Source organism: Labeo rohita, chromosome 19 (genome assembly GCF_022985175.1).
Source record: "Labeo rohita strain BAU-BD-2019 chromosome 19, IGBB_LRoh.1.0, whole genome shotgun sequence".
In the NCBI taxonomy this organism is placed as follows: domain Eukaryota; kingdom Metazoa; phylum Chordata; class Actinopteri; order Cypriniformes; family Cyprinidae; genus Labeo; species Labeo rohita.
Window position 1 is genome coordinate 3,318,613 of NC_066887.1, and position 15,294 is coordinate 3,333,906.

The 15,294-nt window shown below is 35.8% G+C and overlaps 1 protein-coding gene across 1 annotated transcript; it reads left to right on the forward strand.

Moving 5' to 3' along the window:
• Positions 1-7,188: 7,188 nt before the first annotated feature.
• Positions 7,189-13,226, forward strand: paqr7a (progestin and adipoQ receptor family member VII, a). The gene is made up of 2 exons (XM_051137616.1): positions 7,189-7,425; positions 9,874-13,226. Exon 2 carries the CDS (start codon positions 9,970-9,972, stop codon positions 11,056-11,058), a length of 1,089 nt encoding a protein of 362 aa, XP_050993573.1. The 5' UTR covers positions 7,189-7,425; positions 9,874-9,969; the 3' UTR covers positions 11,059-13,226.
• Positions 13,227-15,294: the final 2,068 nt, after the last annotated feature.

A 15,294-nucleotide genomic window follows, 5' to 3' on the forward strand; every position in this document is an offset into this window, starting at 1 on the left:
TCCACATCACTGAGTTCCTTTAGGATCCACCCGGCTTGTACATAGGTTGAAGTTGTTATATAGTTTGGTCATCCATAAAGCATGTCAACCTCTGGACTCCATTAACAACAATCTGGATTCCTTTCTTGACAAGAAGTGTGTTTATTTAGTCGCAGAACATCTTTACGACCACATAAAACAGGAACTATTCAGATGCACACTCCAACTTTACTTCAGTGCCAGGCGCAAGTCAAATGAGCACGGAAATAGAGACAAAAGACAAAAGTACATCGTAAAATAAGACAAAAATCTGAATCCTGTTAATATAATGTGTAATTATGATTTTTTGACACAATTCGAACACTGATTGTAAGTGTACTATTTCAATACTCCTTGGGACTAAACTTTTAAGTAAACTTTGAGTACACAACTAGTTTTTATCTATGTTTTAGTTTGTACTGCAACTATGCTAAAAGAGCACTTATAGGTATACTGATAGTTTACTAATTAAATACTTTTTTAGTACCCTTTGAAGTATAGTCTCAGTAAACTACTAATTTACTAGTTTTATACTACAAGTATACTCGTAGGTTTTTCTTACTTAATCATAATTTAATCATAATCATAATTTAAGTATACTACTATGTCCTTATTAGGAACAACTTTGTATATATTTTGTTATATGAATATCTGAACATACAAAATATCAAAAGATAGAACAGGGTATCTGCTTGCAAACAAAAACATTTCATTCTAGCTTTATGGATTATTTTTTATAGGCACTTGAATGTGGGTAAGTTTCATAAATAACAAAAAAGAAATTGATAATATTTTGAACAAAAAGATGAAAAAAGACTATGAGTTGGATTCAGAGTGATAATCAAAACATAAATGGTGTCGATCAACACCCCAAAGCTTGACAGTCATTATTACTTCCTCATGGGTCACATTTTATTCCATAACGTTACAGAGTCTGTTTTATGACTAACGATTGTGTTAAAAACATGTGAAGCATCTGTTGTTTTGCTTGTGTTTTGGACATTCTGTACAGAAAATGTATAATAGCGCCCCCTACTGTATAACACTGAAAACATGGATTCTCTGAGAACAATATTGCTCAAATATATTTTGAATATACTTATACTTCTAAGTCAAGTATACTTAAATGTCATTTTAAAGTATATTTCTGAGAAGTACATAAAAAGTAGACTAAATGTATACTTTCCTAATTTTTAGTTTAAAAGAAGTATAGTAATAGCACACTTGAATAAACTTCTTTTTTGTAGGGGTATTTGAATTTAGTATTTAGTGTTTGATAAATTATTCAATTTCTGCACGTTTCCTACTTGCTAAAGGACACAGGTACGGTAAATAATGGGTTTATGTGAAGATTGTTTTAAGTTTACTTAAATTATAAGTTATTTTTAAAGTCTAATAATGTTGAAATTGCTAGCTGTCAATTATGCTGTAATATTGAATGGCTAAAGTGTAATGGTTAAATATTAAAAAAAAAAAAAAATTTCCTGGTATCAGTGATACTCGCCTGCAGTTATAAAAAATATTTTAACAAATATTAAAAGTCTTTATGTTGTTTCTACATTAGACTGAATGTGAAATTATTGCAATATTAAAATATAGTTTAAAACTTAGGTAATTAATTGCAATTCATTTCAGAAAAAAATGCAAATAATTAGTTACATTTTTTTAATCGATTAGCAGCACTACTATATTATGTGAAATGATAACAAAAGAACAGAAAAAACATTTGAAATGCAAAATCTTCCTCAGAAACACACAAAAGGGACCAAACTGTTCGCACTTAGCAAAGGGCTGCTGACCCTCATGAGAAAAGATCATAGAGAAATTATCTTGTGTGAGGAGAGTGAGACACATGGGAGCATCTGCTTTGCCCCATAACTCCTTTGTTATTTGGGAACACAAAGGGCGGGGTCACTATCTCCACAGAAAGCAATCCATGATCACAGTGAGGTGAGACATATGCTCTTGCAGTGAGCTCATCTCAGTGAGCATAGCCTTTGCGTAGGCCTGCCCAAACGCTCAGAGTGTTTATCTAAGTAATGAAGGAGTGCCCTGCATGAGCCACATACTTGGCATGCCATTTTGCAATAACGCTGCTGAACATACGTTTTTTTTAGGTGAAACATGCTTTAGTAGTCTTGTCAGATAGATGTCAGCACCGCATTTCTCTTCTACGGCAAGAATCATTCATTCAGGAGATTTCTATAGTCAAACAAATCTTAATGAAATGAGACACTGACTCCTTCATTGAATGTTTTTTTAATAAATGAATATATGTTTTTAAAAAACTTAAGCAATGAACAATTTGTCAGAACCACTAGTAATAAATTACATTTTTTTGTTTAGTTTTCTAATCTTTTTTCTCCAGAATGGTGAGAGAATCATGGTCTCCAATTTATTAAAAACAACTGGGATTCTCAATTTATCCAGAATCATGAAGCTCTTGTTTAAATGTTGTTTGTTACTGCATATAATTCATTAAAATGGAAGTTTAATTTCATAAAGTTCAATATGCACCTACATTTTTTTTTTTTTTTTTTTTTTTTTGCATTTTGCATTTTGTCCTTTTCAGTTGAATAAAAAACTATTTTCCCTATATATTTGATCATTGAGGATTTCTTAAGAAAAGTTTAAAAATCTCATCTCGTCTCGTCTCGTTCTCGTGAACCCAGTCTCGTGTCTCGTCTTGTCTCATGAGATAAGGGTCTCGTCACACCCCTAATAAATAAGCTTCCCATTGATGTATGGTTTGTTATGATAGGACAATATTTAGCACAATATTTAGCACCTAAAATCCTTGTGCTCTCTTTTGGTTTATAGCAATATTGGTTACTAAAGCAGCATCCGTTTTGGAGAATGATGAGTCCATGTTTTTAGAATTAAGGTCCGTTCATAAGGATAAAGATTAGAGGTGCATTTAGAATTTGACAATGTGAAGAAAAAAGTTTTCCTGTTTCCCAAAAACCCAAACATGACCTTACATGCTTTGAAACAATCTGTATTGTGTAATAAAAAGGTGCTATAAAAATAAAGGTGATCTGTAGGAATAATGTGCATAAAATATCATCTATGTTTGCTACTGTCCACCATGTTACCTTTACTGGGTAACACAGTTGACAGGTAACTTAGTTGACATTTTTAGTGTTTTGGGCCTGTACTCAACATGGAATCCTAGAACTACTGAGCATATGGTATGTTTTGAAATATATTTTTATAAACAAAACATAAGTTTATTTAAAATGTCCTGTTACAATTTGCAGCAATAATACTTGGGTAACACTGTTGACAGTCTATTAATCCACTGTTAACCAATATTAGGGCAAAGAGAGAGAACATAACTTCTAGTGTATCATCCACGTGCTTCTAGAGGAAATATCATCATACTGTACAAATTATGCAAGAATGGGACAACTTAGTTGTTTCTAGTGGGTAACTTTTCTTAACACAACATCTCAATAAACACTTATTATTTATTACTTATTTAATAAATTATTTAATTAAGCACACACCCAAATGTCTTGATAACCTAATCTAACTAAAGACAAAACTATTAAATTAATTTATTTTTGAGGTCATTTCCATGCTTAAATGCAGAGTAGAATGATCAACTTTACAAAATCGGACAGCTGAATACCAGGGTTGTATGTGATATGAACATCATTTTTGAACAAAAGAAATAGCTTTTTCAACATATAGCAGTGTGACTGAGAAAAACATAATTGTGTACTAGAAAATTAAGCCACGACAGGCTTTATATTGATTAAAATATATTAAAAATATACTTCACCAACATGTACCCACAATTATAGAATGACCCAAATATATGATATAGACAAAGACTGGATGTGTTGTGAGGTAAATTTCGTCTAAATTCAATCTGCCTCTGTTAAAGGGGTCATCGGATGCTAAAGTTCACTTTTACATGCTGTTTGAACATTAATGTGTGTTGGCAGTGTATGTACTCTACCCTGTAATGGTAAAAATCCATGCAATGGTTTTTAATTAATCTGTAAAAATAATATTCCCTTTTTCAAATCGAGCCATTCTCAGATTGAAGTCATTGTGCCATCACACCAACAGAGGCCGCTCCCACGATAGTTGATTGACATGAGCGTCTTACCTCAGATCAGCTGTAACAGTCTAACCTCCATGTTTTGATGCCGGAAGTAGGGATGTAAGTTAGACAAGAATTGAGCGATTGAAGTGTTGTGTTGCTGGATGTAATAATGAACGTAGTGGTCGTCATTTACTCCCGACATATGAGCTACTGAAGATGCAGTGGATTACGTTTGTTTGTGAAGGGAATGCTCCTCCCGATCTACATATATCCGTCTATGTTTGCGCGAAACATTTGTGATCCAGCTTCACTTACAGCAGAAGTGAGTATAACGTTTTTTTTATGAATCTTTGCGATCACCTTTCCTAATAATGTGCGAGTTAGCAAGTTTAGTGGCTTAACGCGGCTAAATGCGGCTAAAGTAAACAGGCTCGTCACTCACAGACAGAAGAGAGGGGTGGGGCGAGCAGAGCTCATTTGCATTTAAAGCAGCCTCGACCAGAATGGGATGATTTTTGCAGAGCCGATTTTGACAAGGTAAAAAGGGTGTTGCTTTACACTACCATTGAGAATTAACCAAAATATATTATAGACTTTTTATTAAAGAAGCAGTGTGTAATTTTTAGCGGCATCTAGCGGTGAGGATTCGAATTTCGACCAACGGCTAAGTCCCCTGCTCACCCCACCCTTTCGAAACGCATACAGAAGCTACGGAAGCTGACACAGGACAAAAATGTCGTCGTCTGTTACACCTGACAGTAGCCAATCAAGCGATGAGGTTTCTGTACAAAGGTAAGTCAGAGAATTATATTTACTTAATTATTCGGTAAACCAATATGTTATTGCGAATATTATTGTTACTCATTGATCATTGTCTCAAGTTTATTCGCTGACTTTAGTTAGATTTTTTGTATGACAGTTAGTAGGGTTGGGCAACGTCTACCAAATTGGCATCGGACGAAGTCTACAGTGAAACATCATGATGAAAAGTGAAAGTGAAATGCGATCGTGCATACGAAATCAGTTTCAATGCCATGCACATTACTAGCGGCCCCCTGATGCCCGCAATTTATATACAGTACAATTACTTAACGATATAACTACGAGAGAAAGTAATGAAATATATATATTTTTCCATCTAATGTTTAATGCCTTTAAAACACAACTTTCTTTCCGAACACGGCATTGGGATGCGGTGGCTTGCGGGAGGGGAAAGGGAGGAGGGGTGCGATGGGATCACGATGCCGGCTCAACATCGTTTCAACATTTCACCGTGGTGATGACACGAGCAGCCTCTTAAAACACCAACGAAGAAGTAGAACAACGTACTGACGAAACGCGCTCTGTAGAAGTTTGTTCATTTAGGGCTACTATAGAAACATGGCGGCACTAAATGGTGACTTCCATGTAAGGGGACCCGCGCGGTATGTAGATATAAATTGCTCGTTCTAAGGTTATAAAATCATAACGGCTTATTAAGTAAGGTCTTTACACATCTCTGAAAACATAGTTTTGTATGTTATATTGCATTTCTGCAAATAAATTCTCCTAAATATTACACACTGCACCTTTAAGACCCTAAAGAATCATATCAACTTGTGGAAAATGGGCATCCGATGACCCCTTTAAAACCACATATGTGACCCTGGACCACAAAACTAGTCTTAAGTAGCACGGGTATATTTGTAGCAATAGCCAAAAACGCATTGTATGGGTCAAAATTATAGACTTTTCTTTTATGCCAAAAATCATTAGGATGTTCCATGTTCCATGAAAATATTCTGTAAATTTCCTAATGTAAATATATCAAAACTTGTATTTTTAATTAGCAGTACATGGCTAAGAACTTAATTTAGACAAGTTTAAAGAGGATTTTCCTCAATATTTTGATTGTTTTGCACCCTTCAAGATTTTCAAATAGTTATCTTGGCCAAATATTGTCCTGTCTTAACCAGAGCCGGACAGTAACGGAGTACATTTACTTGAGTACAGTACTTAAGTACAATTTTGAGGGATCTGTACTTTACTCGAGTATCATTTTTGGGGAGTACTCATGACTTTACTCAAGTACATTTGAGAGGCAAATATTGTACTCTTTACTCCGCTACATTTCCATCCATAAGCGTGAGTACCCGTTACTTCTTCTAAAAAAAAGGAAAAAAGAAAAATCTCAGAAACCCTCAATTTGTTGTTTCCCTCTCAAACACGACTGGATTGTGCAGGCGCCACTGATTGCCACTCAAATGAGCTGAATTTAATTTTTCCTTATTTGTACGCTGACCTAAACACAGCTGATTAGCTGATTTTCTTTAATCACTTAATCACGGTCAGGTTCAGAGGTGTGTCAGAACATTGCTATATTGCCTTTGCTGGTTTAGGTTTATTGATTTGATTGATGAAAAAACAGAGAAACTCACATGTACACACAATTGTTAGCTGAATTTTCTTTTCTGATATTACACATTAATGTAAGCTGAGCATTTGCTTTGATGTTCTTGAGTATGCGGTGTGTTTAACACAGTCCGGTTCAAATGTGGGTGCAAAAAATCCATTAAAACTCTAGCAGAGGTTTGTCAGAGCGTTGCCATTGTTGTGCTATTGCCTTGTGGGCAAGTGAGAAATGTTAAATAAAGCAACATGGTAAAAAGATGAAAATGACTTGATTTCATACTCAATTCCTTTTACATTCTCCAAGGTATTAACATTAACATTTTTCATAACTCCATTTCTGTACATAAATGTAAGCACTGTGGCAGTAGTAATGCAATATTTAGAAAATGTACTCTTGTACTCTTGATACTCAAGTACTTTCAAAAACAAGTACTTCAGTACTTTTACTTAAGTAGACATCTGACTGTAGTACTTTTACTTGTACTTGAGTAAAATTTAGCAAGGGGTATCTGTACTTTTACTCAAGTAATGAACCTGTGTACTCTGTCCGCCTCTGGTCTTAACAAACACCAATGGAAAGCTTATTTATTCAGGTTTTAGCTGATGTATAAAACTCAGACCCTTATGACTGGTTTTGTGGTCCAGGGTCACATTTAGCCGTGTTCACGGTTTCTTACTTCCGCTTTTCACTGCTTTAGGTTTTAGAATGTTCTGTGTAAGCTTTAAACACAAGAACAAAACAATCGTATCAGCATGGAATCACCGCAGAAACGCGATGAAGCGTTGATAATTTTCTGACAGCCTTCATCGCGTCCCTCACTCACTCCCAGCGTCGCTGCTCAAGAGGCGTGACTACTGACAAACATACGAGGAAGAGAACAGCTCGGTCGGGTAATATCCACTCAGTTTTCTCCTGGGAATTATTCTCGGGGCCAGATTTGCGGAAGACACCAAAAAAGGTAAACAACAGCCTGATCTTTTGAAGTGCTCTTCCATTCTGTGGTCGTTTTGGCGCTGGTGTGTGTGGCGCATCTGGTGTGCTCGTATGTTAATGTTATGAAATACAATCTGGATGAGCTCTCGTATAAAGATAGCTGCGTCTTACATTTCAGTAGATTGTAATTTAGGACACAGAAAGTCCGTTTTAATAGCAGTGCTTATGACAGTAAATTCGGCTCTTGTTCACGCATGAGTGAAATGCTGGAATATTTCGTACAGGTATCAACATGTTTCACCACAAGAACTAATGGTTTCATGTAGAACTGAATATGATTTCCTTCAGTAAGAAGAGATAGTGTAACTTTTTAACCACCTGTTGCTATAGTGGCTAGAAAACGCATAGAAAACTGAAAATCTGATAGTTTAGTTAATGCAAATTGTGTCATTTGCTTACTCCCATGGTTTTTAACATTTTTCCAGAAATATACATGAGCATAGTTATTGCAAACTGAAAGTTTGGATCTCCTCTTTAGGGGTTTCTTAAGCAGCAAGAGCTAATGTTAATTTCATTCTTAAATGGGACATGAAATAAGATGTTTAATTATAGTTTGAAATCTATTGCTGTAATAAACTGGTTATATTAGTGACTTAAAATAAATGTTTTTGTTTACCAAAACCCCTCAGTTCAACAATTTACAGGAACTGCGGTTGGATGTCGAAAATGTTGCTTCCTGTTTGTCTTTATTTATGACTGTTACCATAACATACTTATTTTAAGAAGTGGCAAGCTTGGGTAGTTCACATAATAATCGAGAAGAAACCTTTGGAAGTCTTAAGGTTAATCATAAAGATGTCTATGATGATAACTATAGCTTCTACACCAGCAGATTAAGGCATTCTCTTTATTATAATCACAGGCTGCAGTTGCGTTGTCCAGACATAAAAGCTCAAGCTCTTTAAAGTCAGATGAATTCTGAATGGCTGTCAATGGTTTTATCATTCATAAGCTGATAACAAAAGGTCTGAAAGTGATTCCAACTATATTGTTCCACTGTATCATCATAGCTGTGGTGTGGACATTTTTTTTTACAGAGATATATTTATCTCTTCATTTTATAGGTGTGACATTTTTACTATTATCTTTCCCTAATTCTTCTGTAAATTATCATGATACATTTTTATGGTGATATTAAGATACAGTTATAGATGAATATTTGTAAATTAAGCAATTAAGTATTCAAATCTTAAATGTCTTCTAAGATCCTTCTATTGTCTACTGAAAATAGATAATATAGATAGATAACTAACCCTAACCCACAAAAATATTTTTTAAATATCAGTAAGCTTAATATATATATAAAATCATCATTTGCTTGGTATTTTCAGTTGGGAGATGGTTGTCCTAACCTTAACCCTTATATTTCAATTGATGAAAATGAAATTGAAATAATTTGTGCATTTTATTCCACTGTGGTTTTTAAAAATATATTTTTGATTTAGTAAAAAAGTGAAATTCAAAAATGTGATTTTTTTATTTAAATGATAAATATAAATTATTTTATATAAAAATATGTATATTTTATATTTTCTTTGCAATTTATGAACTTTTATGTAAAAAATGTGTCCTGCATTTTAATATCCCTACCAAAACAGTGCATGTTTTAGTCCATTAGCTGAGCCTGATTTTAACTACAGCCCTACATTTTTGATCAGGAAATATTTATGTGTCACTTTCTCTCATAACTACATGGTGAGTAGATACCCATCATTTTGAGGTAAATGTGTTCAAAAGTATGAAAAATCATTTGGGGAAGTTTCTATAGTGACAGCTTTGCTTTTTGGGTGTTATCCAATAGAACTGTCACTACCGAAACAGTCATGACCGAAACATGTCATCTTTGTTTTGTTAATGACAAAAGGGAACACATAATCCTTTATTTGGTAAAATTAACAATGCAGTTTTTTTGTATTTTACTGTATTTTTGAAGTGTTTTAGTATGAGTGTTAAAATTCTGTAATGTGATGTGGTCCCTACTCAAACATCATTGTCACTACTGAAAATATGCAGTCAGTACCAAAACACGGGAGGTGAAATATATGGAATTATTAATAAGACATTATGATAGTGATTATTATGACATTTGAAATATTATTGTAATTGTTATTGGTTTACCTCTGAAACATTTGAATAAAATTGCAAATAAATAATAATAATAATAGGTCAATATAACCCTTCTTATTAAATTATATACTGCTGTGTTTCAGTACTGACAAATTTGGGGTGATGACAAATATTCCAAAGCTTTATGAAAATATAATATGAGAATTATGTGCAAAATGACTAGAAATGTGTACTTTTTTCAACTCTGACTTTGCACCAGTTCTGTTGAATGGCTCATATATACTTATGATAATGTATAAGAATGAGCAAAATGTTAATTCTTTGAATCTTTTCTTTGAATTCACAGATTACCCCAGGGTGTCCGGAGTTCTGCCTTGGACTGTTGTGTGTTTATCCATATCTGGAATGTAAATTCCCATCCTCCGGTACTCCAGACATCACAATGGCAACAATCGTTATGGAGCAGATTGGCCGACTCTTTATTAATCTGCAGCAGATGAGGCAGGTTCCCCAGATGCTCACCGAGACCTTGCCATGCACAGCCGACACCCTGCGTGACACGGAGGTGCCCCGTTTTTTCCGTGAACGCTACATTCACTCCGGCTACCGGCCTCTCCACCAGACCTGGCGCTACTACTTCCAGTCACTCTTTCGGCGGCACAACGAGACCATAAATGTTTGGACGCACCTAATTGGAGCGCTAATTATCCTCGCGAAAACCGCACGGTTTACCGAAACGGTCGATTTCATAAACGACCCTCATTCCTGGCCGCTCCTCATTCTGCTCGTGTCATCAGCGAGCTACTTGACCTTTAGCACCGCAGCCCACCTGTTGGCGGCGAAATCTGAACTTTGCCATTACAGCTTCTTCTACCTGGATTACGTAGGAGTGGCGCTGTATCAGTTTGGGAGTGCAGTGGTGCACTACTACTACGCCATTGAGGAAAGCTGGCACGCATGTGTACGAGGTTGTTTCATGCCTATAGCTAGCTTCTTGTGTTGCTTGTCTTGCTTTGGTTGCTGTTATGGGAAATATCGCAATTACAGCCTTCCTTCCTGGGTTCGTAAAATTGGCCAAGTTGTGCCTTCAACCCTCGCTTACTGTTGGGACACCAGCCCTGTGTTTCATCGTTTCATCATCTGGTTTCTGTCTTGGATGAGGGGTGATTTCAGAAGCAGTCCTGCTCTGCTTTTTCACTTCGGCCAGGTGATGTTTTTTCTTTCCAGCGCTTTTTTCTTCACTCATCCTGTTCCCGAGCGCTGGTTTCCAGGTCACTGTGACTTTTTAGGTCAGGGGCATCAAGTATTCCATGTACTGTTGGCTTTGTGCACTGTCTGCCAGATCCACGCTTCATATCTGGACTACTTCAACCGCAGAGACCTCTATGTGAAACTCCATGCCGATGGCGAGGCATTGTTCTTTGTTGTGCTCTTTATTTTAACATTCATGACTTCTGCTTTGATAGCCTTGTATATGCTTACGAAAGTCAAAAGATTAGTCGGTTACAGGGAAAAACTAAGTAAAGAATAGGAATAGTTTGTCATGCACTTTAAAGGAGAAGTCCACTTCCAGAACAAAAATGTACTCACCCTCTTGTCACCCAAAATGTTCATGTCTTTCTTTGAGTTAAACATTTCAGGATTTTTTTTCATATAATAGACTGATATGGTGCCCCGATTTTGAACTTCCAAAATGCAGTTTAAATGCGGCTTCAAACGATCCCAAATGTGGTTGTAAACGATCCCAGCCGAGGAAGAAGAGTCTTGTCTAGCGAAACGATCGGTTATTTTCATTAAAAAAATATAATTTAAGTACTTTTTATTCTCGAACGCTTGTCTTGCCTTTCTCTTCCTGAACTCTGTGTACTCTGACTCAAGACAGTTAGGGTATGTCGAAAAACTCCAATTGTATTTTTTCCCTCAACTTCAAAAATCATTTTAAAATCATCCTACATCGCTGCAGAAGTACCGACACAGTCTTTGCGAAGTGAACATGCAAAGAAGATCAAACACCCTTAACAAAAAAGGTAAAACAGTGATATAGGACGAGTTTTTTGACATACCCTAACTGTCATGAACCAGAAAAAAACAGATGAGACAAGATGAGCGTTTGACATTAAAAGTATATAAATTGCATTGTTTTTATGAAAATAACCAATCTTTTTGCTAGATAAGACCCTTCTTCCTGGGATCGTTTACAACCACATTTGGGATCGTTTGAAGCTGCATTTAAACTGCATTTTGAAAGTTCAAAATCAGGCCACCATATCAGTCCATTATATGGAGAAAAATCCTGAAATTATCCCTCAAAAAACCTAATTTCTTTATGGCTGAAGAAAAAAAGGCATGAACATCTTGGATGACAAGGGGTGAGTACATTATCTACCAATTTCTGTTCTGGAAGTGGACTTTAACGGTAGATGGTCAGCGTTTGGACACACTTTCAAGGAGCGTTACAGTCATGGGCTGATCAAAAGGTTTATTCAAGTAGTGATTCTGCTGGTTTCTGGATCAATATTCTTGTTGGTCCTGTAACAACATTCCTATCATCAAATTCGATTACAGTGTTAGGTTAGGGATCATGCTATGACTGTGTTTGTTTTATATATGTGCTGTTCAAGGACTGAACTTTGAGCAAATGCTTAACGTTCAAATGGATCATCTTCTGTGTTAGCATTTTTGAATGTGAACTGCTTCTGTTAAAGTGATAGTTCACCCAAAAAAGTTCATTTTGTCTTTATTTTCTCTTGACTTTGACTTTCTTCTACAGAAGAACAAAAATTGGAGAATGTTGGTAACCAAACAGTTTTGAGTATTGACTTTTGTTTTCACAGCAGAACATAAGTCATACAGGTTTGAAACGAGACATTGAAGAGTAAATGATGACAGGATTTTCATTTTTAGGTGAACTACCCTTTAATATTGATCCGATGATGTACCTTACTTCAGTTACACACCAGCTCAATTAAACATGAGAGAAACCAGCATGCAGTATTGAGAATGTAGAAAAATGTTTGAATATTTAGGTGTTTAGATGTCTATTTTACTTGAAGTATGTAAATTCTAGATTTTATGAATGCTCACAAAGGTACATCATTAGTCATCATATTGGCTTTTGGGATAGTAAAAATGACAATCTGTCTTAAATTCTATATCAGTGATTCTGTGATTGTTTATTTTTTTAATGTGTTCTACACATGGATAGTATTACCAGTTCAATCACGATCACTAATGTGCCTTAATGAGCATTTTAGATGAGCCTGTGATTCTTAACGTGCACATCTTGTGTGATTGGTAACAACAGTAGCACTGTATTATTGAGATTACTTGTATTGTTTTGAATGGGCAGTGTACTGATTTTCTTTATAGCATTATTGCACATACCAATCCCTTTTACTGCGCTTTAATCAAACAAACCAGTGCCTACTTACAATATAACCAGTCAGTTGTCTGGATATTAAAGGGAAAGGCAATGAAGAAACACTTTACCACATCTACCATTTGTGCCATCCTTATTCATCCTATATATATTGTTATTGCTTTTACTGTTTATGTAAAAAGGACACCCAGTACTTTGTTTGTCCCGACTGGGATCCTTAATTAAAGCACTAAATAATGTACCACAGTGTATAATGCCTACTACTGTTTGACAGTATGTGAATCGGAACGAAATTATTAAAAATAAGTATTTGAAATCAACACCTACTTTGTTGCCACAATTTTTTTGCATCCCAGTTTTGTGTGTAAATAATGTGAGTCTGTTTGAATGATAATGGTTATGTTCCTGAATGGTATTTTAGCATACTGCACACTGAATATTGAACAGTAAACACCAGGGCCCATATTCTTGAAGCTTCTAGGAATTCTCTCAGAAAGCTCTGACTTTATCTTAACTTAAGAGTGATTCAGGACCAATCTAACTCTTGAAGTTTTGTCAATTTTCTCCACTGCGAAAGAAACTCTTAAGCCTCTCAAAAGCCTTCTTCTAACAATTTTGGAACGTAAAGCCTCTTTTAAGGGTTAAGATGCTTTCTTTTACTTTTTTCTTTTTCTAGGATCTTTTCTTTAATATTAAAGGGGTCATCGGATGCACAGCTTACTTTTACATGTTGTTTGAACATTAATGTGTGTTGGCAGTGTATGTACACATCTACCCTATAATGATAAAAATCCATGCAGTGGTTTTTAATTAATCTGTAAAAAAATATCCCCTTTTTCAAATCGAGCCGTTCTCAGATGCCTGTCGGTGTTGCATCACCGACAGAGGCCGCTCCCACGATAGTTGATTGACTTGAGCTCTTACCTCAGACCCGCCTTAAATCAGTTGTAATAGTCTGACCTCCATTGTTTCGATGCCGGAGCAGGGATATAAGTTAGACAAGAATATCTCCAATTGAGCGATTGAGGTGTTGTGTTGCTGGATGTAATAATGAACATAGTGGTCGTCACTTACTCCCGGCATCTGAGCCGCTGAAGATGCAGTGGATTACAAGGGAATGCACCTCATGATCTACATAAATGCATCTAAGTTCGCATGAATCATTCGTGATCCAGCTTCACTTACAGCAGAAGTGAGTGTAAGGGTTTTTTAATGAATCTTTGCGATCGCCTTTCCTAATAATGTGCTAGTTAGAAAGTTTAGTGGCTAAATGCAGCCAAAGTAAACAGGCTCGTCACTCTACAGAGAGAAGAGAGGGGGCGGGGCGAGCAGAGCTCATTAACATTAAAAGCAACCTTGACTAGAACAGGATGATTTTTGCAGAGCTGATGTTGGCAAGGAAAAAAAGGTGTTATTTACACTACCACTGAGAAATTTTACCCAAAGCATGTTATAGAATTTTCATTAAGACCCTAAAGAATCATATCAACTTGTGGAAAATGGGCATCCAATGACCCCTTTAGGAGGAAACACCCACATTTTTAAGAATTTTCTTAGAATTTTTTCACAAGGAGCACGGGCCCAGGATTTTGCAAACTAGGGTTTGTGACCCCTGGGGGTTCATGAGGGAACTGCAGAATATTTGTTTAAAGGTGACATATTAGAATCACTCCAGTGCATCCACCAACCCAGAAAATGTGAAAAACAACTGCTTTTTTGGGGGGTAAGCCTTTTTCTGCAAGTATAGGGGTGGGTGGTTATGACCAAAATTCAGTTTCACGGTATGTATTGTATTTACATGCAACTTTCAGGTGCAATTAAACTTTAAATAAGGTGTTTCTGACTTATTTATAAATCTCATGTTATTGTTTAATTTCTATCAGGACCATTATCGTCAAAGATGATTGACAATTAGCATACAGTTTGGATTGATGGTATGGTTCTGTTTTGGACAAGAACTGTGTATCCATGCAGGATAAAAGCAGGGAGAGCAGCAATAATCCCCCATAGGGAAACAGAACCAACATAAATGTATTGCAGATATCACTAATGTTCAGTAATGTTGGATGAGAGGAGGATTTGGGGGAGGAGGGTGATTAGCTATTGAGCAACACGAAAGCTGCTGATAATACTGAAGGACCTTAAATAGCAAGCTGAGATAGGGGTCATATTCCTATAGGAAGATGTGGATCAGCTGAGAGTCAGCTGATGCAAGCTTGACTAACATGACTAACTGCCAGTATTAACATTGCACTTGATTTCAATCAGTTTATATCTAAATATTTTATATTGAAATATTCTATTAATAATAAATTACACTGACTTCCTTTTAATTTTGTAGAATAGAATACTAGTTATATTGTTTAAATTTATTCCCTGGCAGACTAT

Excerpts from the sequence above, each read along its gene's own strand:
- paqr7a (XM_051137616.1), top strand. The coding sequence starts at position 9,970 with ATGGCAACAATCGTTATGGAGCAGATTGGCCGACTCTTTATTAATCTG.